A 27,475-nucleotide genomic window follows, 5' to 3' on the forward strand; every position below is an offset into this window, starting at 1 on the left:
GTGAAATCTTCCCCAGTAAGACTTGGAAGAAACATTACTAAAAAAAGGCTGCCAGGAAATTTTTAAGAGTAACAAGCGCACTAATATTTACTTTTTGTATAAGCTATGAAAAAAAATGCATACCTTTACATGTTGGGGGCTGTGGAGACCATCCAAAATGATAACACTGGGCAGAGTCAGGCCCAACTCTTTTGTAGTTTCCGTGGCAGGAAAATTTCACCACGTCTCTGTGCTGATATTGGTTCTTTCTAGGGTCAAGTAGCCCATTCTCCAGAAGGAAACCATCACAATGTATTGCTAAAGGAAATGTTGAGCAAAGCAGATTGAATATAATTAAGTGCATTTCAAAACAAACATGCCTCAAATTAAACTGCTGAGCAAAATCTTTGCAAATGTTCATCAAACTTATTGCAGGCTTGCATAACCTCTGACCCCCTGGGAGTGGAGACCAATAAATTTTTAACAAGACAGCATGCCATGTTTCTCAGCTATTGGGTGAGTACACCTTCCTCATACCTTCAAAAATTCCATGCCTGAAAATCTCTCTAGAAGAAGTCAAATTCTCTTTTTTCACAACAACAACAACAACTGGCACACTCAGGTGAGTTGCTGGTGCGACTCTTAATCTAGAAGATGGTGTGAATTCTTTGAACAACCTGAGCTTGGATATATTCCATTAACTTTTTGCTTTCCTGTTGTTTTTTCTTCATTCTTTACATTCCAGGTGAAAGATTCTTATCAGTCTGCCTGGATGGAGGAACCACTGCAAAAAGGTGCTTCAGTTGGGGTATTTTATTCTCAGATGTTTTCTCTGAACTCTGAGCAAGCCAAACACATTGTTAAACACAGAGCAAGTTGCCTGACTCCTATATGTAGCAATTTCATCTACAGAATCAGATTGCTAAAAATCCAGCTTCACATCTTACTTTATTACATCCGAGATGAGTACATATATTCTTACTGATCACTATTAATTAGATCACGGATGTATGCCAACTGGAGGTATTTTAGTTATGTAAAATCGTTAGGAATCACTGGGAGAAAATTACTTGAAGAAAATAAAGGATATTGCTGGTTATAGCAATATCTGAAGAGAAACCAGAGTATTGCTGGTTATGACATACTAGATAATCCTAAAGTCTATATCTAGGATAATTGGAGGCCTTGCTTCTGAAAGATTATAAACTAGTGGCCTGTGTATGTAACCACATAGAAAACATCAGTGAAACAAACCTTGTTTGATTGACAAAGGCTGTGTTATATAATTATATCAAGGCTGTGTTATGTAATTATATAATTAAACAATGATAAATTATAACTTACGTAGACATTCAGGATTTGGACTCCACCCATTCTCTGTGCATACTGCATGGTCACTTGTGGCCTTTTTAATGGTTTCAAACCCATCTTTACATTTGAAGTGAAGTATTTCTTCAAACAAGAAAACCGATTGACTTGTGTTAAAGATTTCATTATTTTGAGTTGGCACTTGGCATGTCTCTGAGGAAATAAAGAATGAATTTTGTTTATGATCAGTTTTATAGTATCAGTTTACATGCTCTAAAATCTGGCTACTTCAGACTCCATGAGCATACGTGTGAAATTAAGATATTTTTTTGCCCCAATATGCATCACTTTACAGTTGTTTAAATTGAATTGCCTTTGCCATTCTACCACCAATTCACTCAATTTGGAGAGTCCCATTTGGAGCTCTTCAAGGTCTCTTTTTGTTACAGTGACCATGAACAATTTAGTATCACCAGCTTCCTTGGCCATTTCACTGCTCACCTCTAACTCTAGATTGTCTATGAGCTAGTTAAAAGGAACAGGTCCCATTACTGATTCTTAGGGACTTCACTTTCTGAATCCCTTCATTCAGAGAACTGTCTATTTCTTGCTTCCTGCTGGTTAACCAATTCCTGGCTCATAAAGGACCTTCACCTCTTATTTCATGACTGCTAAGCTTATTTAGGAGTCTTTGGTGAGATACCTTGTCAAAAGCTTTTTCAAAGTCCAAGGGGTCAGCCAGATCACCACCATTCATATGTGCCTGCTAACACACTCAAAGAACTCTACTAGGTGGGTGAGACAGGATTTGCCCTTACAGCAGCCAGCCTGTTTCGACTTCAGCAAGATTTCTTTTTCTATATGGTTGGTTATTTTATTTTTCACAATACTTTCCACAAATTTCCTCAGAACAGGCATTAAGCAAGCAGAAATTAAGCAACTTTAACCTCGTACCTATGGGAGCGCCTCTCCTGGTATGCCCCGCAGAGGACCTTAAGGTCCACAAATAACAACACTTTGGAGGTCCCAAGCCTCTAGGTGCTTAGATTGGTCTCAACTAAGGCCAGGGCCTTTTCAGTACTGGCCCCGACTTGGTGGAATGCTCTATCACAAGAGACTAGGGCCCTGCGGGACTTGACATCTTTCTGCAGGGCCTGCAAGACAGAGCTGTTCCCCCTGGCTTTTAGTTTGGACTCAGTCTGACCCTTATATTTCCCTCCCCTTGTGTTTTCGATTTATGGGCTACTATTAAAATAAGGAGCTGAACTCTCAACAACAGCCCTATTAAAGGAAGCTGATCAGCCAACAACTGAGGATATGGCTGCAGGGGGATCCAGTACCCTTCTAGATGAAATGTTACAACAATTTGCGATTCTAAATAAGAAGGTTGATGATCAAACTGCAAAAATTGACCTAGCCACATCCTCTATTACAAAACTATCTGAACAAGTGGCACAACATTCACAAGCAATTGGGAATTTAAAACTGCCGAGAATCGGAAATTAGCTGAGGCAGCGAATGAAAAAGCTGATCAAGCGAATCAGAAAGTGGACGAACTGAAAGGAGAGGTAAGGCCACTACATAAGCACATTACTGACCAGCAGGCCTACCTGTCTATGGTGGAATTGAGAAACCGGGAAAATAATTTAAAACTACGCTCTATCCCAGAGCTTGAGAAAGAAGACCTGATCGGCTACTTGACAGCAGAATTTTCTAGGTTCTGGGGTATAGAGGAAGACAAAGACTTTAAAATAATAACTGCGTTTAGATTGGGAAGAACAGCAAAGAAGGACAGGCCCAGAGATTGCCTGATTATCCTGAGGACCAAGCAGGAGAGAGACAAAATACTTGACCTTCATTTTAACAAATCACTTGAGATCCAGGACAGAAAAGCAGAGATCTACAAGGATATACCAAAACAATTATTGGATCTCAGAGCTATACCTAGCTAGACTTTTGAGAAGCAACGGGATACCTTACAGGTGGGAGTTTCCACAAGGTTTATCATTTAACTACAAAGGAAAGAAGGTTAAAATTAAAACAAAAGAGGACAACCAGAAGTTCCTACACGACCACGGAGAGGATTTGCAGAAGGGAACAGCAGTCCCTTGGCCTCCACCACAGTCTGGAATAAGAACCAACACCCTCGGATTTGGACAAAAAAGAGGACACCCCATAAAGAGCAACAACAGATTGAAACAGGATGTCTCTGCAGCTGTATAGTTGGAACATTAATGGCGCAAATTCCCCGGAAAAACGCAAAAGGATTTTCCATATTTTGAAAAAAGAACACCTGGATATAATTTGTTTGCAAGAAACGCACGTGACCAGGCTCCATAGGAAAGTGTTAATTAACAAAAGATTAGGCCAAGAATTTATCTCATCAGACAGAGTTAAAAAGAGAGGTGTGGTGATCTACGCAAAGGAGAACCTATCACCGAAATTTTTGTTTAAAGATGAACAAGGAAGAATCCTGGCAATTGAAATACAAACTCAAGGAGAAAAAGTTTTGATATTAGGAATTTATGCACCAAATGAGGGGAAATCAGAATTTTACAAGAAGCTACATGAGACATTACTGGACTATCTGGATTACTCTAACATCATTATGATGGGAGATATGAATGGGGTAGTCTCTACTTATATGGATAAGTCACAGAACCAGAACTTGACCAAGGATGGCAGACTACCCAAAACTTTTTTTGAATTAACTGACAATATGGACTTGATTGATATATGGAGGACGAGAAACCCCTTAGGTAAAGAAGGAACCTTTTTCTCTGAGGCCCACCTGTCATGGACAAGAATCGACCAAATTTGGACAACTAGAGGGCTGGCACCTAAGACTATAAGAGTGGAAATCTGCCCAAAGACCTGCTCCGACCATAACGCTTTGAAAATGGAAGTGAGACTTACTCCAGCCGATTCCTTCAGATGGAAAATGAATGACAATCTGTTAAGAGATCAAGAGATTGTAAAGAAGGCCCAAAAAGCTTTAAAGGACTATTTTGAAATCAACTTGAACACTTCGGTGGAAAAAAGAACAATCTGGGACGCAAGTAAAGCCGTTATGAGAGGGTTTCTGATACAACAGAATACGATTAAGAAAAAATTCTGGAATGGAAGAAAGGATAAGATACTAGAGAAGATAAGAGATGGAGAGAAAAAGTTAAGATTGAATCCAAAATCAAAAGAGACTTTAAGAGAAATTAAATTCCACCAGTCACAATATGCGAAACTGATAAACCAAGAAGTGGAATGGAAAATTAAACAAATGAAACAAAGATCTTTTGAATCTGCAAACAAATGTGGAAAACTGCTAGCTTGGCAGATGAAAAAGAGACAAAAATTAAATTATGTTACCAATCTAGAAGTTGAAGGGAAAAACATTCAGAAACCGGGAGAAATTAGAAAGTGTTTCCAGAAATACTTTAAAAAATTATATACCCAAGGGCCCGAGGAAGTGATTGAGATAGACCAATTTTTGAAAGACAAGGGCCTACCAGAACTATCTCAGGAGAAGAGATCAATCTTGAATTACAAAATAACACAACAGGAAATTGAGGATGCCATTCAGAACATGCAACTAGGCAAATCTCCAGGCCCTGATGGACTTACCTCCAAGTACTATAGGACGTTAAAAGACTACTTGATACAACCATTAATGGAGGTTTGTAACCAGATTATGGGGGGAGGGAGGGCACCAGAAACGTGGAAAGAAGCATTCATCACACTGATACCCAAAGTGGAAACTGAAAAGACTCAACTTAAGAACTACCGTCCCATCTCACTCCTAAACGTGGATTACAAAATATTTGCAGACATTTTGGCAAATAGATTTGACAATACCAGGAACATTATTGATATTTTGGAACTGTTACAAACAAATATTAACACCAAAGCAGTGTTAATATTTATTGATGCAGAGAAGGCCTTTGATAACATTTCTTGGAAGTTTATGAAGAAAAACTTGGAAGGGATGGGAGTGGGACGTGGGTTTGAGAATGGAATAGAAGCAATTTATTCAGAACAAAAAGCTAAGTTGATAGTGAACAATGTGGTGACAGAGGAGTTTTATATTGAAAAAGGAACACAACAGGGGTGCCCCCTATCCCCTTTATTATTTATCTCGGTCCTGGAGGTGTTGCTGAATATGATCAGGAAGGATCGGCAGGTACAAGGAATACGGGTCGGAGCGAAACAATATAAACTGAAAGCTTTTGCAGATGACTTGGTTTTAACACTACAGGAGCCAGAATCTAGTACAAAAAGAGTTTTAGAATTGATTCAAGAATTTGGTCGGGTGGCGGGATTTAAGTTGAATAAACAAAAAACTAAGGTACTAGGAAAGAATTTGACATCTTCTGAAACAGATAGGTTTCAGAAGGAAACAGACTTAAATATTGTTAAAAAAGTGAAATACCTGGGGGTTAACCTGTCTTCCAAAAACTTGAACTTATTTAAAGACAACTATGAGAAATGTTGGTCAGAAGTTAAAAAAGACCTAGAAATCTGGTCAAGATTGAAACTATCCTTGTTAGGCCGAATTGCAGCTATAAAAATGAACGTCTTGCCAAAAATGTTGTTTCTGTTTCAAGCCTTGCAGATCGTGGACAGAGTGGAATGTTTTGGAAAGTGGCAGAAGGATATTTCGAGGTTTGTTTGGCAGGGCAAAAAGCCCCGAATAAAGTTTAAAATATTAACTGATGCAAAAGAAAGAGGGGGGTTTGCCCTGCCAGACTTAAGGTTATACTACGAAGCTGCAGCCTTCTGCTGGATGAAAGATTGGATTCTGTTAGAAAACACTGATGTCCTAGATCTGGAAGGCTTTAACAATTCGCTAGGTTGGCATGCGTATCTGTGGTATGACAAGGCAAAAACACATGGAATGTTTAAAAACCATATTGTCAGAAAAGCAATATTTATGGTCTGGAAAAAATATAAAGACTTACTTGAAAGTAAGACTCCGAGGTGGTTATCACCAATAGAGGCCAAGGCTCAGAAAAAACCTAATATGGAGGCCGGTTGGCCGAAATATTGGGAAATAATAGAAAACATTGGAGATAATTGGAGGTTGCAGAGCTTTGAAAAATTAAAGGATATGGTGCAAGATTGGTTTCACTATGCCCAAATTAATGAGGTTTTTAAGTTGGACAAAAAAACAGGATTCCAGGTGGAAAAATCGAAACTTGAGACAGAGTTGTTAGAACCAAAGACCAAGGTATTATCGAGAATGTATAACTTGCTGCTTAAATGGAATACTCAGGATGAGACAGTTAAATCAGCCATGATAAAGTGGGCTCAAGACATTGGGTACAATATCATGTTTGAAGACTGGGAAAGGTTATGGACCACCGGTATGAAATTTACGGCATGTAATGCCTTGAAAGAAAACATTATGAAAATGATATACAGGTGGTACATGACCCCAGTCAAGCTCGCTAAGATATACCATTTGTCTGATAATAAATGTTGGAAATGCAAGACGGCTGAAGGGACATTCTTTCACCTTTGGTGGACTTGTCCCAAAGTGAAGGCCTTCTGGGAAATGATCTATAACGAGTTAAAAAAGGTGTTTAAGTACACCTTTCCTAAGAAACCGGAGGCCTTCCTCTTGGGCATTGTCGGCCAAAGGGTGTTAAAGAAGGATAGAACGTTTTTTATGTATGCTACTACAGCAGCAAGAATTCTTATCGCTAAGTACTGGAAGACTCAAGATTTGCCCACACTGTAAGAGTGGCAGACGCAATTGATGAACTACATGGAGCTAGCTGAGATGACTGCCAGGATCCGAGACTTGGGAGAAGAAGCAATGGAGGAGGACTGGAAAAAATTTAAGGACTATTTGCAAAATTTTTATAAGTTATATGAACTATAGGATTTCGCATGACTATGAATGTTAGCCCCAGTAACGAGAGTGGAATACATATGAAATTAGATAATATTAATGAAAGAATCAAGGTTTAAATGGTCAAAAAGGATAATATGTTTGCTCATAGAGTAAACGGAAAATAAGGAATTTAAACTTAAATTGCAATTGAAAGTATAAAAGAAACACATGAAACAAGGTTATAATTTGCTGATAAATTTATTGTCAAGAATGCTCTGTGCGGGAGACGTGGGGAAGTCCATTGGAAAGTTGAAATAAGTTGTTGAAATGGTTGGTTTTCTCTCTTTTCTTTTCTCTTCTTTTCTCTTTCTTTCTTTTTTCTTTGTTTGTTCAATACTGTGTATCTTTATATGGAAAAAATGCAATAAAAATTATTTTTTTAAAAAAAAAGGAATGGTCTCTCACAAGAGACTAGGACCCTGTGGGACTTGACATATTTCTGCAGGGCCTGCAAGACAGAGCTGTTCCACCTGGCTTTTAGTTTGGACTCAGTCTGAACCTTATGTTTCCCTCCCCTTCTGCTTTTGATTTATGGGCTACTATTAAAATGAGGCTGCATTTTAAATTGTATTTTAACCTGTATTTTAATAAACTGGTTTTTTGTTTGTTTGTTTGTTCCCCCCCCCCCCCCCAATTATGTTTTATTGTAATTTTATTGATGTTAGCCACCCTGGGCCCGGCTCTGGCCGGAGAGGACGGGGTATAAATACAAATTATTATTATTATTATTATTATTATTATTATTATTATTATTATTACTACTACTACTTCCATGCTCTCTCTGGATCCCATTTTAAAAACTGGAGATACATTAGCTATTTTCCAGACCTCATTATGAAGGCTAATCTGAGGGACAAGTTACATTTTGTAGCTAAATGGACAGCAATTTCACATTTGAGTTCCTTGACTACTCTAAGATGGATTTGCCAGTTTGCATTTCATCAGTGAGGCCCAGAACTTTGTCTCTCGTCAATTGATTGGCAAGAAAACAACTTATTGTTGTTAGTTTGAGTCTCCTGCTGTTATGTAGCTCAGGTTTCAGAGAGACTTTAAGGTTCATTCCACAGCCTGTCAGAAGTCCCATCCTTTGAGTACAAATATTAAACAAGTTCTTCCAGGCTCAGCTCCATCTACCACATGTTTGGCAAGTACCCAGGCTGCTTGTGATTGCTTCACCCAGTGAAGAGGAGACGTTCAGAAGAGATAGGTGCTGCAAAGGCCTCTTTCCTCTGCTACTCATTACAAATCCCCTGTGTGAGTGCCTGAGGGCCCTGCTCCTGCCACTCTCCACCTGGCCCAGGGCGGGGCCTCGCTCTGGTTGCATGCTCTGGTTATCTCCCGCTTGGACTACTGCAATGCGCTCTACGTGGGGCTACCTTTGAAGGTGACCCGGAAACTGCAATTAATCCAGAATGCGGCAGCTAGACTGGTGACTGGGAGCAGCCACCGGGACCATATAACACCGGTCTTGAAAGACCTACATTGGCTCCCAGTACGTTTCCGAGCACAATTCAAAGTGTTGGTGCTGGCCTTTAAAGCCCTAAACGGCCTCGGTCCAGTATACCTGAAGGAGCGTCTCCACCCCCATCGTTCTGCTCGGACACTGAGGTCCAGCGCCGAGGGCCTTCTGGCGGTTCCCTCACTGCGAGAAGCCAAGTTACAGGGAACCAGGCAGAGGGCCTTCTCGGTAGTGGCACCCGCCCTGTGGAATGCCCTCCCACCAGATGTCAAAGAGAACAACAACTACCAGACTTTTAGAAGACATCTGAAGGCACCCCTGTTTAGGGAAGCTTTTAATGTTTGATGTATTACAGTATTTTAATATTATTTTGGAAGCCGCCCAGAGTGGCTGGGGAAGCCCAGCCAGATGGGCGGGGTATAAATAATAATTTATTATTATTATTATTATTATTATTATTATTATTATTATTATTAAATCAACATGGGATTTGCAAACATGCACACCCTTGAGCTTTCCTATAACTGTGAGAAGTCCAAGAAAATAATATAATGTACTGGTTGTTCACATCAGGACAGGGCAGGCTCCAGGTTCTCAGGTTCTATATTGTCAAATTGGATTCCATAAATAACACTTACTTATTATGTTACAACGTGGAGTAGGTGACCAGCCATTTTTGGTGCACACGGCCTTAGCTTGTTGATTTATAGGTTCATATCCAACCTCACAAGAATACGAAATTTCATCACCTTCTATGAACTTCTGCCTAGTATGGGCATTGAATGTACCATGTGCAAGCAGTCTAGGAATATCACATTTTTCTAAAAGCAAAAAAATAAAATAAAAAGGTTGCATCATTGATTGACATATATTTTGGCAATTGAAATCTTATTTTCAAGATAGATGGTGCATTAGTCAAGAGTTTAAAGTTTTCCTATATGCTTTTGCAACATATAGATGTAGAAAATAGACACACAATGTGATTCATAAAATAGTTTTTTTTATGGACCCCTTCATGTGTTGAAAGAATCTTTAGGAGTCACAGTGACATACCACTTTTTTCTCTTTTAACAACCTTTCCTAGCTGCTTAAATATGAATTGATCCGATTCATATTTGAAGGTGAATCTGTATTTGAACATGAATGTTATTTGCCTTCGCAAAAAAATTCAGAAACCAAAACACAGACATCCTTCGAAATTCTCACTGCTCTGAATTTTGCAATGCAGTTCTCTGGCCAACTGATGTGTAGAAAGGTGTGTAGAAAAAATATGGTATATGTGTGTGTGTGTGTGTGTGTGTACACACACACACGCACGCAAACCAATAAACTGATGCGGAAATGTGGAGAAATGAATTTAAGATTGGAAAAATTAGAAACTCAAAGAAACTAAAACTCTTTCCCCCCCCCCCCCGGAATAAAACTTTATTTAGAGTTCAACAATAACAAAGGGAGGGGGAAACCACAGTAGATGCAACATCATATAATTACATTTAACCAGTTTTAACATTTTAACATTTTATAAATACTAATAAAGAAATTATACAACATCACTTTTAACTTACTGAGGTTTTCATAATACACTTTTCTCTCTTTATCTTTTTCTTAACGTATCAAAAAAGGGAAGACCAAGAAACGAAACACAAAAAGGAAAAGAGAAAGAGAAGAAGAAGAGGCAGGGGGGAGGGAAGGGGGGGAGAAAAGAGGAAGAAGAAAGCAAAGCAAAACAAACATATTTAACTTCCGATTAGACTCATTGTATTATTATTTCTACAATTTTTTCACACACAGTTCCAAGTTATTATATTTCTTTCTTTGTTTCCGTCAGATATCAAAAGACCTTATATTTGTTGTTTTACAAGGTTCATTCTATTTCTGCCAAGAGATATTTGTTATTGTAATACTTTTGCAAATACTCTTTAAAGATTTTCCATTTTTTCTGTACATACTTTTTGTTTTGGATACCCTCTAATTCTCCCTGTCATCGTGGCCATTTGTAGATATTCTATCATCTGGACCTGACACTCCTTTATCGAAGGTATTTTGTCACTTTTCCAGTTTTTTTGCGATCCTGGCTGAGATCCTGGCTGCTACTGGATCCTCGCCATTTCAACAGTACAGTCATTTGCCAAAGGGAAGAAGAGGCGAGCAATCTATTTCATCTCTGTGGGTCTCCAGCAAGGGCAGGATCCTGTAGCGTACTTTTTGAGATCCTGGCTGCTACTGTTGTATACATAAAAAGTGGTCTATTTTCTTTTTTGATTTCTGGTGACATTATTCCCAGGAGAAAGGTTCAAAGAAACTAAAACTAACAGATTACCCAGGAAGGGATGTCACATCATAAAGCACTATGGCCACCAGCTATTTATTACACCAAACTTGAGCAGTTAGATTTTTTGTTAAAGGAAAAAGTGTACCATGGAACCCCTTCAAATACCATTAGAACTATTATTTTTTATACTTAAAGTATAGGCGTATTTTAAAGATTTTGTCTTAAAATATTGCACAGGCATTTGACAGAAGGGACTTACAATGTACTTGTGTGACAATCACAAGGATGAGAGATTAAGATGATCCAACCCACCCCTACGTCCATAGCCACCTGCCCAAATGCCAAGATCTTCTACTGATATTAGGGGGTGGTGATCACACAGAAAGCTTTTCCATCAGCCCCCTCCCCCCATATTTATGGAACACAATCACCACTACCAAATGGGTCAACCTGGTACTCAGCTTATTATATTTTTAGTGCCATATGAAGACATTTTCATATTAAATTTTAAAGTTTTCCACTCTGACTACTCACTGTTTAGCCACGTTACACATTTTCCTTCCACATCTTTCGGAAGAGGCATATTTTGTGTTTGCACATGGTCGTTTCCATTTCTGATCAAAGTTGAGAATGCAAGGGAAATGTTAACTTACTGAAGCATTTTGGTTCTGGTCTCCAGCTGAATTCAGTGCATAAACTTCTACCCCATGTTTCTTTATTTATTGGTAGAAAACCATAACTGCAACTATAGTCAACTATTTGTCCCACCCTGCTTGGAAAATAGTAGTCCGGCCAGCGTTCGTAGAAATCAGATAGTTGTCCATTCTCAATCCAAATATAGTCACAGTTACTTGCTTTGGAGAAGATAAGAAAAAGGTTAAGCCAAACATAAATAAATCAGGAAGTTCCACTTGCTATTTTCCTTGCCTGGCTGGTTTAATGGAGGTGGCACATTTGGCTCAAGTGTATCAGTGTCTGAATATTATCTGGGTTTCCCTCTTTGGTCTGTGTATGAAAACAGAAATAGATGACTGTGGCAGAAGATGCAGGTGGTCCCCAGACCCACATTTGCTGCCAGGAACAGTCAGAGCTGGGGAAAGACAGTTTGCTGGGGCTTGAAGACCACAGTCTTCTCCAGCCCAGAGATAAGCTTTTGGCCATTAGAACAAGGACATAGGGTAATGGTGCGGGGAACTCCAATATTTTAGCAAGCATTGAAACCAAATCTTTGCAAAAAGCTCGAGCCTGTGCAGACATTCAGTCGGATGTGCCTGCATCCCTATTTCATCCGATATATTTGTGAATGAAGGCAATAAAACTTTGTACTTGGGAACAACATTTCAGTGGGCAAAAATCTGAGCCCTTACTCTGACTGTGAATAACCCAGCCTCCATCCAAGGGACCCCATGTGCCTCCATGCACAGCCCCTCACCTCCAGTAATAGAGCAATAGGTAGAGGTTCATGGCTCTCCCTGCACACACACCTCAACTATCATCGCGATGGGCATATAATTCATAAACTACAAAGTTGGATGCATTGAATGCTAGTTGTTCATGTTTTGAAAGTGCAAAGAGAAAGCTACTTACAAATACATTTCGGAGAAGGAGACCACCCTGCCTCTGTACACATGGAAGGGAATCGGCGGTTCCGAAGCTTATAGCCAGAGTCACACCGTGTTTCAATTATGTCTTGATAGTCATAGTAACTCTGCTTAGGATAGTAGTCGCCATTTTCTACTTGGGGTGGGGAGCAGACAATTTCTATGGAGGAATACAAGGAGGACACTTGGTCAGCAACAGATCAAGCAACAAACTCTTTCCCTGGCTAGATATAATTCAGTACATCGGTATGAGAACGTATTTATTATTTGTTAAAAACAAACTTCAAAGCGGTTTACAAAAGAATACTAAAATTTTCAATAAAAAAAGAAAATAGAAAAGCAATAATTTTAAAGACCAAAATCTTAATGAGGAATGGGGGAAATTTATAATCTATCTTAAAAACCATTGTAAACAGCTAAAATCATTAGTCAGGTTGGACTAACACTTGCAGTTTAATGGTGAATTTTGGACATAATGGAGATGCAAAAAATTTGGATTATTATAAAAGATGCATGAGGAAAGGACTAGCAATAGGACCCACAATGGGGATGAGGAAAGTCCAGGAGATTCTGTGGAATCTTGTTTCTATATGGTATGTTGATATGTTATTGTAAAATTTAATTTAAAAAACCCAAATAAATTTACAAAAAAGTAAAAAATAATAATAATAACTTTCAAAAAGATAAAATAACAGTAGAATAAGAACAGATTAAAATTCACATCTAAACATCTTAGCAAAAGATTGCAAAACCAGAATCAGCGGAACTTGCTAAAGAAAATTTACTTGATTAGCAATATGTATTTTGTTGAAAAGGAACAAAAGTTGAAAAGGAACAAAAGCACACGTATTCTGTTCTTGGATCACTGAATTATTATTCCCTTTAAAATAATATAAGCACAGTGCTGCCACATGCCACTGCCATTCTAGATGTTCCTCTCTTCCCTTTCTGCTGTCATAGATCTTTTTTGTGAACCACCCTGAAACCTCTGGATTATTGGGTGGTATATAAATAATAATAATAATAATAATAATAATAGGTGCCTTTCCAGACACCACTGTAGGAGCATTCCCTCCTATATGCAAGATGTGAGTGAGGAATAAATAAATACCGGTATAAAACACAAAATGGCATAGTTTTAAAGGTGTAAAAGTCATTGTCCTGATTCACCAAGGACAACGTTCTGATCTATTTTAAATTATCTAATCCAATTCACTTGACTAAAATTGCAGTCTTGTGCACAATTCCCTCAGAGAGTTGTGCAACAGAGTGGGCTTACTTCAAAGTAAGCATGCACAGGGTTACACTGAAAAGACGACAGCGCTAGGAACTGGAAACATACAAACCTACGCACGCAAGTCTTGAACTCCACCCATTCCGAGTGCATGTAGCATCCGATATCTCAGCACGCTTGTACCCATCAGAACATGAGAAGTGAAGTTGGTCCCCCTCTTTGTAAAGTTTCTTTGGGTTTAGTATATCTCCATGATCGATGTTTTCTTCTTGGCAAGTAATTTCTATTGCAAAATACAAACAAAATTTCCGTATTAGGAAACGAGGTGTCAACTTGTAACAAAAAGAACTGTAATGCAATGTTTCTAAAATGTTCCTTCCATGAACACTTCACTGTATTTCCATTTCTAAGGCGCCAGAACTCAGAAGGAGTCACGTAATCATGCACAAGAGCATGATAAATGCAGAACTGAAGCCATAATTCTCATTCAGGAAGGAACTAGATTCAAGTCCAGTGACATAAAATATTCTCAACAGCTTCCATATGTTTCCTAGGTGTCAGTTGCGGCTGGCTGGCTGGCTGGTGTGGGTGGTTTGGCACAGCTCACCTGGGCTACCCAATGTCGTACATTGCTGCCAACTACCAAGAATGGGCGGCAAGGCAGTGGGGAGTTGCGTCACAGGTGCAGTGGCAGAGTCAATTCAGCACGCCTGTCACTGCCACTGCCACTGCCACTGTGCTGAACTCCTCACTGCCTTGACCTTCCCCTTTCTCTAACTGGCAGTGATGCCAGGAGAGCAATGCTCCCCTACTGGCCACTGCAACAAGGGTTACTGCCTCCCTATCATCCTGAGCATTTCCCTTGAGCATCTTGACTCGTTTCCTCAAAAAGTGAATGCCTATGTCATAGAAGCACAACAAAGGAAGTGAGCCGTGGCAACCTTGCCTCTCCTCCCCTGCTGGAATTGTGCTTGCCCTCATTGCCTAAGGATTCTGGATGCGTGAAAATGCCTTGCTCTATACTGGATTGCTTCTGTGCTTGGCCACAATCCAATATTTGGCCATTCATTAGCCCTGGTGAGAACAAAAATGGCCTTTCCAAAAACAAGTCGGCATCTGGAAAGGCTAGTTGCCCCATCCCCAGGTTTGAACATGATACTCTGGATGGCAGAGGTACTCTATCCAATTTGCACAAAGCACTCATCTCTTACTTTTTCACTCAGCACCAATGGCTGAGAACAGGATGTGCTCAAGCAGCTTCTTAAATTACCTGTGACAGAAAGCTTAAAATACCCTACCTCATTTTTGTAGATGGCTTGCCTGTTGTGTCAAGTAACATTTAACACCTTTTAAGGAAATAAAGCATTTAAGAGTGCCCCCATTATTCAATCTTCATTCAGTCTTTATGGGACCTCATCAAAATTGCTCCAGCCCGGTTCAGCTTTCCCCTCACCTTTTTCTCTACCTTTTACCCTTGCCTCAATGAACTGAGAAAGTTCAGGAGAATTCAAGTTGCTTGCTTTGGAAACCACACCATGTCAGGCTCAAAGGAACCTATGCATGTACAAAATCCTTTTAATTTACATGTCAGGGTTGTTCCATGAAAACTAGGTCTTTATTACAGTGTGCCAGATTCCTAGCAATTGGGAGAACAAAGGGTGTTGGATCTCCAGATGAAGAGTCTGCCTCTCCTTATCTGAACTTCTGAGATTGGATATAGGCTCTCTGGACTTAAAAACACTGGAAAAACTGCCAAGCCATCCAAGAGTAACAAAGCTATTTCTCAAATTTCAAAGTCATGCCATCCCTCTGCTTCTCCCCAAAATGGGTGGCTTCCTGAGTCATTTCCACATGGACGCTGTACCTCTACTCCCAGCTAGACAGAGGCCAAGTCGGTCATCTCTTGAGCAACCCCTGACTGCTCCACCTTCAAGATTAAGCCAACATGGAAATCTTCCAGTTCCTCTGATTGATACTAACACAGCTGCAGTTAATACAGGAGGGCCTCAAAGAGTGACTTTAAAGAAATCTCTGCTCCTTAGGAATGTTGAGGAAAGAGCAACAATAAACACAACCCCAATTAACTCCATACTAGGGGAAATTCAAGTAATAACAAACAGTATTCAAGATTTGATGTGTGACCTCAACAAGCCTAGGACAAACCCCCATGAACCTGCTAATGTGGGCAGCAGGAATACGAATGATGATAGGTCTGGGAAAGGAGATACTGGCCTTTCTACAGGAGGAATCCCCGGTAAGGGACTCACCCAACCAAGAAACGCGTTTGCAGACCAAGGGACTGGATCCAACTATACGCCGAATCAACATGTATGACACTATAGATATTTTCATCCCCACCTCTGTCCATGGAACAGTCTTTGCCCACAGTTATGGAGGAGGAGCAAGCAAGATCAGAAACTACACAGATGTCTGGGGGATTGTCTGAACTTGATCAGGAGACGCACACTGGGAAGCTGGTCACCCCGAGCGCTGAGCTACGATTGACCCCCAGCCGAGGACAAACCAGAAACCTTCCGGATAGATAACATAATGCCAAACTTACTGGATGTATCACAAACTGTTAAGCAACCTATTCTCCCACCTGTGTTCCAGAACTGCCTCAAAGCCCATCTGCAAGAAGTTAATATTTTACTTCATCAACCTTCATCTTGCCCCGCAAATGCTGAATTGGCTATGCCGGCACTAGAGGTCACCTCAACAGAAGAACTCCCGGGAACGATTTCTGGGACACACATTCCCGTCGATGCTCTCAATGCAAATTTGTCTTTCCATCAAGAGTGCCAGAAAATTTAATCAATCCACTCCCCTGGGTATCGCGTCCTCAGTAGATAAGAATTAGAATTAACAAGCATACTCTATCGTCTTTCCAAACCTTGGTGTATTCTGATTGTGTGATTCACTTGATCTCAGTAGGGAGTGGTGAACTCTCCCCAGTAGCTAGAGTCGCTTGGTTTGAGGAGGTTATGGACATCCTAATAACCAAATTGCCCTATTCTCACTCGCACAGGCCACCTAAGAAATTGGGGTTTGGTGAGTGGACTGATAATGAAATCAAAGGCATTAAAGTAAAGGTTAGGAGAATCTACAGAGGGTCTAAAGAGGCAGGCAGCTCCTGATTGCCTGATACATATTTCGTAGAACCAAGCAACTTAGGGAGTCTATCCAGCTTAGTCAGATAAGACACAGCCAGGCTTGCTGGGATTTGCTGCTTTCAGCCATCCTTACCAATGATCATAAGAAATTCTGGAAGGCTATTGTATACCCCCCCCCACAGACTCAAAAGCACTGACTGACATTGATTCCATCTATGCTCTGGGTAGAGCATTTTAAGGCGATCTTTTATGACGATTGTATTCCATCAGACAGCCAAGATCTTGCCTCTTCCTCGACACTGGTTGAGTGGCCCCGTTACTGAAGTAAAAAATTTAATTTCTCAGATGAAACTAGGCAAAGCTGCAGGCCCTGATGCCATCCTGTCTGAACTAATTAAAGCCAAGCCAGACTGGTGGGCTATGATTCTAACGGAAGTATTCACTGTGGTGGACAGAACTGGAATTATGCCTAATTCAGGGCAGAAATCCATAATTATCCCAATCTTTAAAAAGGGGGACAAAAAGTTACCTTCCAACTATCGACCAATAAGACTATTATCAAATATTGGGAAATTGTATGCAAAACATCTCTTATCCAAATTAACTACGTGGCTTGACGTGAACAACATAGGCCCAGAGCAGGCAGGGATATCCACTTTACGTAACTGTATAGTGTTATCCCATTTAGCCACCGAGTACATGTGGCACCATAAAGAAGGCCTATTTGTGGCCTTTTTAGATCTTAAGGCTGCTTTTGACTCAGTTGACAGGGGGATGTTATGGTCCAAACTTGAGTCACTGGGCTTAGATCCCAGGTTACTTTACCTGATTAAAAAGCTTTACTCAAATAATACCTGTCGTATAAGAATAACTCCAGGGGACGAGGTGTCAGACCCTGTTGCTATAAATCGAGGTGTGAAACAGGGCTGTGTTCTTGCTTCCTCTCTTTCTAATCTCTTCTTAAATGACCTTGCCCCATTACTAAAACTGGTGGATGCTCACAGCCCAGAACTCAGTGCATCAAAAATTCCCATTCTCCTATATGCAGACAATATGATTCTGCTCTCACGGACTAGAACTGGCTTAAAGCATTTGTTAAATGTCTGTATCGGCTATCGGTCTAGAATGAAAATGAGTATGAACTTCGATAAAAGCAAAATAATGGTCTTCGGGAATTCTCGTAAGAGATATAGGTGGTTTTTTTGGTGGAAAACACATCCAGCAGGTATTTGAATTCAACTATTTGGGGATCACTTTCCATCACAGGAACCGGTGGTCTTTGCACTGCGCAGGGGCGGTAAGCACCAGCAAGCTGTCTATGCAGGCCATATTGTGCTTCTTTGCAACAAGAGGTAACAAACACATCCCGTCTGCCCTCAAGGTTTTTAATGCTAATGTTAGAGCTCAGCTGCTCTATGGAATTTCAGTCTGGATGTCAGGGTTTTCCCAGTCAGTGGAACAAGCAAAGGCAGCCTTTCTATTTAAGATTTTTGCTGTCCCATGCTGCGTACCTTACGCAGCCCTGTGTTTAGAGGGAGGCCAACATAAGCTAGAGACAGTTGCCTGGATGAGTTTTCTTTTATGCTGGCTAAACATTTGTTTTCAGCAGACAAAGATACTTTACTTAGCAAAGTTCTGTCAGACTCCTCCCCTTCCCCAGGGCTACAAGTGTTTTGCACAAAGATACGGGAACTCAGGCTTTCAGAGGTTCTCCTGGGTACTGTGGCTTTCCCAGTCACCAAGGCCATGTTAAAAACTAGGTTGTGGGACATAGATCGCCAGCAACTAATCTCAGCTGCGGAACAAACATGTTCTCCTCTTTATTTTAGACTCTCTTGGGCGCATGAATTTAACCTTAATTATTTATTTTCGACTCTCTTTGGTGCTGTGAGTTAAACCACTGAGCCTAGGATTTGCTGATCAGAAGGTTGGCGGTTCGAATCCCATTGCTCGGTTCCTGCTCCTGCCAACCTAGCAGTTTGAAAGCATGTCAAAGTGCAAGTAGATAAATAGGTACCACTCTGGTGGGAAGGCAAATGGCGTTTCCGTGCGCTGCTCTGGTTCGCCAGAAGTGGCTTAGTCATGCTGCCCACATGACCCGGAAGCTGTACGCCGGCTCCCTTGGCCAATAAAGCAAGATGAGCGCCACAACCCCAGAGTCGTCCGCGACTGGACCTAATGGTCACGGGTCCCTTTACCTTTATTTACCCAGTAGTATCAGGGCAAAAAAGACAAATCCTACAATCTAAATTTCAATAGGGGCACAGGATAGAAAGAAGAAAGGCAAAGATAGCAATGACACAAGGAAGAAGTGGAATGGAGAGACAAGTGTCACTGGAGAGGAATATGAGAAAATGCTCCTATTATGTGGTCATTGTTTCAACAAGGGATGAGGGGTGTGGAGTTCAGACAAAGGTTTCACTGAAGACATGAGTTCTGAAGAAGTTGGAAAGAGAAACCGCTGGTCACCAGGCATGCTGATTTTAATTTCAGGGATTGAGTTATGAAGCCCACATAACCATTGCAGGGCAACAGAACATCACATTTTCAGAAGCAGGAAAAAAAGATTTAGAAGAACAAACTAAGGGAGCAAACATAACACAAAACAGCCCGATGAGAACTTGGTGTATTCTTTAACCAGTGATTATTGAGATTCTTCAAGCAGTATATAAATTTTGTTATTTTAAAAATAATGCCATATTGAATTACCTTCACATTCAGGATACACAATTGCTTCTCCATTGCACCGGATTACAAAAGCAGACGGGGAATAATTTGCTGCAGGAGCATGCCCTGGTTTACAGGCAAGCTCAACAGAAGTACCACGTTGTACATATAAGTTTTGAAAACGATGCTCATCCGATTGCCCGACCACCTCAACTTTCTTGCTTTCCATTTCAGCCAATGAGATTGCACAGGGCTCTGTGATGCGAATGAAAATAGATTCTGTTCATGACGGCAACCAGAGTATGTATTTGCCATATTGGAAAACTTAAACAAAAAGGAAGATTTTATGTACATCAGTCTTGGGAACGCAAGTCAATTTTTTTGACATACCATTGCATTTGGAAAAAGCAACAAATTCTCTCTCCCACTCTCTCTCTCTCTCTCTCTCTCACACACACACACACACACACACACACAGCAAACAGCATTTCCAGAATAATCATTAAAGTCATGTGAAAACCTGTGGCCTGCAGGCAGAATCTCCTCTGCTAGGCTATTGCAAGTAGTCTACCAGGCCTGGCCAAGTAAAACTCCTCTTCTGCTTCTGCTAAGGTGCCTCTTTGAAGTATCATTGCTAAGAAGTCTTACTGGTCAGGAAACAGCACTAAGACCTCCTATCACTGGTACTTGTTGTTGTTGTTTAGTCGTGTCCGACTCTCCGTGACCCCATGGACCAGAGCACGCCAGGCACTCCTGTCTTCCACTGCCTCCCGCAGTTTGGTCAGACTCATGTTTGTAGCTTCGAGAACACTGTCCAACCATCTCGTCCTCTGTCGTCCCCTTCTCCTTGTGCCCGCCATCTTTCCCAGCATCAGGGTCTTTTCCAGGGAGTCTTCTCTTCTCATGAGGTGGCCAAAGTATTGGAGCCTCAGCTTCACGATTTGTCCTTCCAGTGAGCATTCAGGGCTGATTTCCATAAGAATGGATCACTGGTACTACCACACCACTTAAATGGTTTAGTAATGGCATTATTTTCCAAAGGGTGAACTCGTTTTTGGCATTCATATAGTGCAAGGATGGGGAAGCTGTGGCCCTCCAGATATTGTTGGACTACAACTCCCATCATCCTTGACCGTGTTGACTAGAGATGATGGGAGTTGGAGTCAAACAACATCTGGAAGGCCACAGGTTCTCCCAATCACAGACACTGTGCTTGTTAAGTCTCCAAAGTACTTCAAATAGATAATAATAATAATAATAATAATAATAATAATAATAATAATAATAATAAATTATTATTATTTATACCCCACCCATGCAGCTGGGTCCCCCAGCCACTTTGGGTGGCTCCCAACAGAATATTAAAAACACAATAAAGCATCAGACATTAAAAAGTTCCCTAAACAGGGTTGCCTTCAGATGTCTTCTAAAAGTCAGATAGTTGTTTATTTCCTTGACATCTGATGGGAGGGCGTTCCACGGGGAGGGTGCCACTACTGAGAAGGCCCTCTGCCTGGTTCCCTGTAACTTCACTTCTCACAGTGAGGGAACCACCAGAAGGCCCTCAGAGCTGGAACTCAGTGTCCGGGCTAAACTATGGGGGTGGAGACACTCCTTCAGGTATACTGGGCCGAGGCCGTTTAGGACTTTAAAGGTCAACACCAACACTTTGAATTGTACTTGGAAACGTTGTTCCAGCAACTAATTTTCATAGTATTAGTACCTCTGTTTTACAAAATTATGACTGAAGCTGAGAGGATACTAGCATGCTAAAGATATTGCCTGAAAGCAAGATATGAACTAGGATTGTCCCTTTCTATATCTTCATGGTGCTTCATGGTGGTGCTTTACTAATAAGAAACAATTATTGAACCTTTCCCAAATATATCACATATAGAAGAAATTAATGAAGCAACCCTATATGCATGCCAGAAGATGGAATTTCTATCAAAACAGAGGGGGGAAAGTTCTTACCTAGACAAATGGGCACTTTTGTCCAGTTCCCATTGTTACAAAAAGTTCTGTTTTCTCCTTCCATGGCATAATATTTTTGGCATTTGAATTCTACTGAAGAGCCAGATGCATATTGCTTCTGTGGTAAGGTGATAATGTCTCCATTCTCAATAGTGGGTGTGTGACTACAGTTTTTCCCCATTTCTAGTAAATAATAAAGTGATAAGAACAGTGACTTAGTACAGTTACCAAAGGTCAAAAATAAAAGACTTTGAAATCCCTTTGTTCAAATCAGGTATGTTGAGATGGAGTATTTCTCTCTCTCTTGAGATACAGTGGTACCTCTGGTTATGAACTTAATTCGTTCTGGAGGTTCGTTCTTAACCTGAAACCATTCTTAACCTGAGGCACCACTTTAGCTAATGGGGCCTCCCACGGCCACCGCATGCCACTGTGCAATTTCTGTTCTCATCCTGAGTTAAAGTTCTTAACCCGAGGTACTACTTCCGGGTTAGAAGAGTCTGTAACCCAAAGTGTTTGTAACCCGAGGTACCACTGTATTTGAAACAGAGGAAAAGCCAGTTCCAACTCAGATGCAATAGCTGTGGAGGACTGCACTGAGGAGGAATGGTGGGAGCCTCCTCCTGCTCCCCGCTCCCCGCTCCTGATCCAGATCCTGAATTTCCCCAGGAGGACAGTATAGATTGGGAACAGTGGTTTGCAGAGGGGCATAGTTCAGAAGGTAGAAGCTGGGATATACTAGATGGTGAACACCTAGGAGAAGAAACACTGGAAGGGAGAGGGTTAACAGATTCACAGTCTCTAGACGGCATTCCTCCACTGCCCTCCCCAAAGCTAAAAGGGCTCAGAAAGTCACACAACAGAAAGCACAGAGGGGACAAGCTCAGATTACGAGACGTAGAAGTGACTTATGTTCATAGGGACCGAAGGGGGTGGGCTATTTAATTGGGAGCACCGCTATCACTAGGAGATGGGTTCTTGGTTCTCTTGCTGTGATTACTAAAGTTTCTAACTAGTAAGAAGAATCCTTTTCCTTTGTTCTGCTTATATACAAGCCACGGGGGAGGAAGCGAATTCCCTGAAGCCTGACAGTAAATAAATAAAGCTGTACTTTGAAACCAAACACAAGTCAAATATTTCCCATTATTTATTTATTTTAAATAAACTGATGCTATCATTTTAATGTTATGTTAACGTTTAGATGTTATTGAATATTTATCTGTTATAGCCTTATAGTTTTTGAACTAACTATAACTGGTAAAACACATTTTGAAGGTTGGAACTCTGAAAGACACATTTAAAATGTGTTAAATAAATGCATCTTAGATCCAATATTTTTCAAAATAACCGTCTATATTGGTAATCTTCAAGTATAAGCATTTATAAGGCTGAAATGCTCTACCATTAACAATATAATCATCATCATTTATTATTTGTACCCTGCCCATCTGGCTGGGTTTCCCCAGCCACTCTGGGCGGCTTCCAACAAAGATTAAAAATACATTAAAATGTCACACATTAAAAACTTCCCTAAACAGGGCTGCCTTCAGATGTCTTCTAAATGTCAGATAGTTGTTTATCCCTTGGACATCTGATGCGAGGGCATTTACAAGTTGATATATTAATAAAATCATCACCGCTAAGTATACAGTTGAGCTTTTCATACATTAAAAAGTGTGGGCTCACCATTTTGGGAAGTACAGCATGTCCACAGAAGAAATGGAAGAACGAAGAACAGCCAGCTTTCCATAGTGTTGCTTGTTGCTCTGGACCACAGGATACTCACTTTCTACAACTAATTTTTCTAATGACTGTCCTTGCAAAAAAGAAATCACTGGTGGTTCATGGCTCTGTGCCATGAGAGGAATGGGGAGGATTACTGGAATGGAGAGGATTACTGGAATGGAGAGGATTACTGGAATGGGGAACATGAACTTTGAAACCAACAAGGAGTGCTTGCGAAAGATTGGCATTGGCACAGCACTTGGTGTGGTGATGGCAGCTAGGCAGAACAGCAACAAACCTTTCTTACCAAGTTGCAAACTCCTGAGAAAGCCCTTTTAGCTGTCCTCTAACAGCAACTATTAGGAAGGGCCAACTCAACTCCACCAGTGGCAGAGAAGCAGCACCAGCACTGAAGCCAATTTGGGGTGAGATTGCATCCATTTCGGGTGAGACCTCGCCTGAAACCGGCACGTTTTCACTTGAAATTGACACCAATGGAGGCACAAGGGCCAACTTATCCATTAGGGTTAGTGGCGCCCTGCGCCAGGGCGCCCGCCCATCAGTGGCACCCAGCAGTGGGAGTCCAGGACATGCTGGGTGGCGGCTGCTCTTCCTACGGCCAGCTGTGCTCTCTCGCTTCCTGGCTGGGAGAGGAGGTGGTGGTGGTGGCACGCAAAACTACATGGCGCCCTTCTCCCTCCTGCCTGCCCCGTGGCAGTAGCGGGACTGCTGAGGAAGCCCGCGTGGCAAGCGAGCCTTGAGCTGCCCGGCTCAGGGGGCGAGGAGGATGAGGAGGGGGAGAGGCGCCAAGAGCATCACTTGCACCACAGCGCCAAATATGCTTAAGATGGCCCTAGGAGGCACCACTTCTCTGCCAGTGCCAGATGTTGCAGTGCACACAGTGGAGGCAGTGGGTTGTTCTAAAGGAATTATAATATGGATAATTAAAGGTTGCATTGAGCTTTATTCCATGAAAGAAGAAAGGGTTAATCTATCCCACTCACTTGAGTGGACTCAAAGCACAAACAGTCACGTAGAAAAAACAAATTCCTGCAAAGTAAATTCCCAGGAACAATGCGGATGTAATAGCTTGCCATCTGTTTGCTTTAAAAAAAACCCTGATTGTGAAATATTAAGAAATGCCACATTCTGGATGCTTATCAAAATAGGAAATATTACATTGTTTCAAGATCCCAGTTTCATGGATTTTGCACATAGCTGTCAAGCGTCCCTTATTTGGCGGGACAGTCCCTTATCCCAGCGCCATGTCCCGCTGCTGTCCCTTATTGATGATGTCAATTACTGAAGGTAATGGGGCCCTTTCTATGTCCAGCTGTCCTTTGTCAACAACAAATTGTTGCTGTTTTTTGTGTGTTGAATATATGCTATGTGGTAATTTATCGACCTAATAGGTATCTAAAGCCATTTTCATGCAACAAAATATGTATTTTATCAAAGTAATTGTTGATCCCTTATTTTGGCTGCTGATCTCTTATTTTCGAGGCTGCTGGTCCCTTATTTTCAAATCTGTAAGTTGACAGCTATGATTTTGCACTGTTGCTTTATCTATTCACTTCCCTATTTCAAGGGGGGCTAGTTCACAACAGCCCTCCTCCAGTCATTTCAAATACTATAAGTGAAGACAGCAACCGTGTTAAGAGAGATGTTGAAGACTTCCTTGTTTCAATAGGCTTTGGGAAGCTGGCTGCTTTTAATGAAGGGGCTGGTGCTGTGTTGTTTTATATAGTTTCTATATAAACTATATATACGTCTTTTTGAAACCAGCTCCCCACATCTTTAGGGAACTGGCTTAAGGCACCAGGCCCATTGGCAGACTCACTCTGCATTACAAAGATGGCATGATGGGTAGCAATATCAACCCCACTGTGTGGGAATCCCTTGTAGTCAACCACAGTGCTGAAGAGACAGACAGTCAGATTGGTCATCCATGGCAGGGACCAGAGGAGGAATAACTGCTGGGAGGAACACAGAAATAAGAAATGCAATACTATATCTGCCACAGCACAACCGGATGCCTTTATCAGCCCCAGAAGCAACAAAACATGTCTCTCCCCTATCGGTCTCTACAGCCATAGCAGGCGCTGTAACTCCAACTGTTTGACTTCACTCCCAAAAGTGCACTCCTCCATTGTCTCCCAAGACAGACAAATGCTAGCAGATATATGGTTTTAATTCTATCATGTTTAAGTTTTTTAATGGTTCCCGCCCCCCACCAAGTTAAAAGTTGTGATCAAGCTATAAGCTGTCTTAAGTCCCTTCAGGGAAAATGGTGGGGCATAAATATAATACGGTGGTGATGATGATTATAAGCTTGGACTACTGCAATGAGCTCTACATGGGGCTACCATTGAAGGTGACCCGGAAACTACAACTAATCCAGAATGCTGCAGCCAGACTGGTGACTGGGAATGGCCGCCAAGCACAATTCAAAGTGTTGGTGCTGACTTTTAAAGCCCTAATGGCCTCAGCCCAGTATACCTGAAGGAGCATCTCCACCCCCATCGTTCAGCCCGGACACTGAGGTCCAGCTCTGAGGGCCTTCTGTCTGTTCCCTCACTGTGAGATGTGAGGTTACCAGACAGAGCCTTCTCAGTAGTGGCACCCGCCCTGTGGAACACCCTCCTAACAGATACCAAAGAAATAAACAACTATCTGACTTTTAGAAGACATCTGAAGGCAGCCCTGTTTAGGGAAGTTTTTAATGTTTGATGGTTTATCAAGTTTTTAATATTCTGTTAGGAACTGCCCAGAGTGACTGGGGAAACCCAGGCAGATGGGAGGGGTATATATTATCATTATCATTATCATTATCATTATCATTATCATTATCATTATCATTATCAGGAGGGGTGTACAGTATGTCCCATCCCCAAAGCCCATGTGTGCAACTGCCCACCTCTTTCTGCACATTGAGCTGGAAAGTACAAATTATTGGCACCATCCTAATTTCTAAGGGGAATGTATTTCAAAGTTTGGGTGCTGCCACCCAGGATGGTGCACTGAGTACTCCTTAAATTACCTTCAAGGGCATGTGGCACCCCTGCCCTGACAAATCCATGCTTACCATGGGAAATCATCTATGTTCTGCTGGTCTGGAGACGTAGCTGTTAAAGGCATAAGAACCACATTATACACAGTTTTCCCTGTTTTCCTCTACCTGTCATGGATCCCACAGGAGTGTCATGGAGTATCCTGAGGAGAAATGTTTAGAGAGTTGGAGCTGGAGGGTGCTGGGGAGGGTCCAAGCATTTTGGTGGGATCACTGCCATAACTCCAAGAAGTGTCCAATCCCACTGAGGGATTCAGGAGCCTGGGAGATAAAGAGCAGGATACCCGGGAGGGGCTGAGCAGGTTGCAAAAAGAAGTCTCTATAGCAGCGGACCCACCTCACCTCACCGAATGCCCCCTGCCACAGGGCTGCCGATGGCTCCACCTCCTACTGTCAGTGAGGAACCTGCCCCTTCTGTGGAGCCAACTGAGAGGAAGTCTGATGTCAAGCAAGCCTGTGGGTCACAGTTTGGTGCATTCGTATTCCCGTAGCTGTCAACCGTCCCTTATTTGGCGGGAAACTCCCTTATCCCAGCACCATGTCCCGCTGCTGTCCCTTACTGATGATGTCCCTTAAATTTCCCGGGTTTCAAAGGCAGCAGCTCCTCTCCCTCCCTCCCTGCCAGCCAGGGAGGAGGGAGGCTCCAACTGTGTTGCTTGCCTGCGTTGCTCACCCAATAAGGAGTCTAAGAACGACTGGGGGGTGGAGCTTGCATGCCTTGTGCTGATCAAATTGGCCACGTTGCCTGGGGACTCGCCTTTGCTCAGCGCTTCCCAGCGGAGAGGTGATGGTGGTTTTCCTTGCTGCATCCCCTTTGCTGGGTTGCTGCGCTGTGGGAACCACCGCTTGAGGCTTCGTTTGGCTGCTGGCTGGGCTTTCTGCCTTTGGCTTGGAGGGGCTCAGAAGTCGAACATACCGTATTTTTTGCACCATAACACTCACTTTTTTCCTCCTAGAAAGTAAGGGGAAATGTCTGTGCGTGTTATGGAGGGAATGCCTACAGGTGGCATGCCTACGGATTTTCCTCCTCTAAAAACTATGTGCGTGTTATGGTCGGGTGCGTGTTATAGAGCGAAAAATACGGTACCTGTGCTCTGAAAATCCCTTATTTTGGCTGCTGATCCCTTATTTCTGAGGCTGCTGGTCCCTTATTTTCAAATCTGTAAGTTGACAGCTATGTGTA

At 41.7% G+C, this 27,475-nt stretch overlaps 2 protein-coding genes across 2 annotated transcripts in view; both read right to left on the bottom strand.

Annotated features, from left to right (window-relative positions):
- Positions 1-21,697, bottom strand: part of LOC309533828 (complement factor H-like) — a 43,963-nt gene extending 22,266 nt beyond the window's left edge. Inside the window, exons 1-8 of the mRNA XM_082225444.1 lie at positions 21,498-21,697; positions 19,566-19,778; positions 13,856-14,026; positions 12,496-12,669; positions 11,562-11,762; positions 9,275-9,457; positions 1,324-1,500; positions 124-297 (exon numbers count right to left, since the gene is read on the bottom strand). Of these exons, the coding sequence (XP_082081570.1) occupies positions 124-297; positions 1,324-1,500; positions 9,275-9,457; positions 11,562-11,762; positions 12,496-12,669; positions 13,856-14,026; positions 19,566-19,778; positions 21,498-21,678 (1,474 nt within the window). The 5' untranslated portion in view covers positions 21,679-21,697. The remainder of the gene's footprint in view (positions 1-123; positions 298-1,323; positions 1,501-9,274; positions 9,458-11,561; positions 11,763-12,495; positions 12,670-13,855; positions 14,027-19,565; positions 19,779-21,497) is intronic.
- LOC309533859 (complement factor H-related protein 5-like) overlaps positions 1-23,350 on the bottom strand; it is a 61,201-nt gene extending 37,851 nt beyond the window's left edge. Inside the window, exon 1 of the mRNA XM_082225522.1 lies at positions 23,184-23,350. Coding sequence (XP_082081648.1) covers positions 23,184-23,247 — 64 coding nt within the window. The 5' untranslated portion in view covers positions 23,248-23,350. The remainder of the gene's footprint in view (positions 1-23,183) is intronic.
- Positions 23,351-27,475: the final 4,125 nt, after the last annotated feature.

The sequence above is a fragment of the Podarcis vaucheri genome (genome assembly GCF_965113315.1).
Source record: "Podarcis vaucheri genome assembly, chromosome: 6".
Classification (NCBI taxonomy): domain Eukaryota; kingdom Metazoa; phylum Chordata; class Lepidosauria; order Squamata; family Lacertidae; genus Podarcis; species Podarcis vaucheri.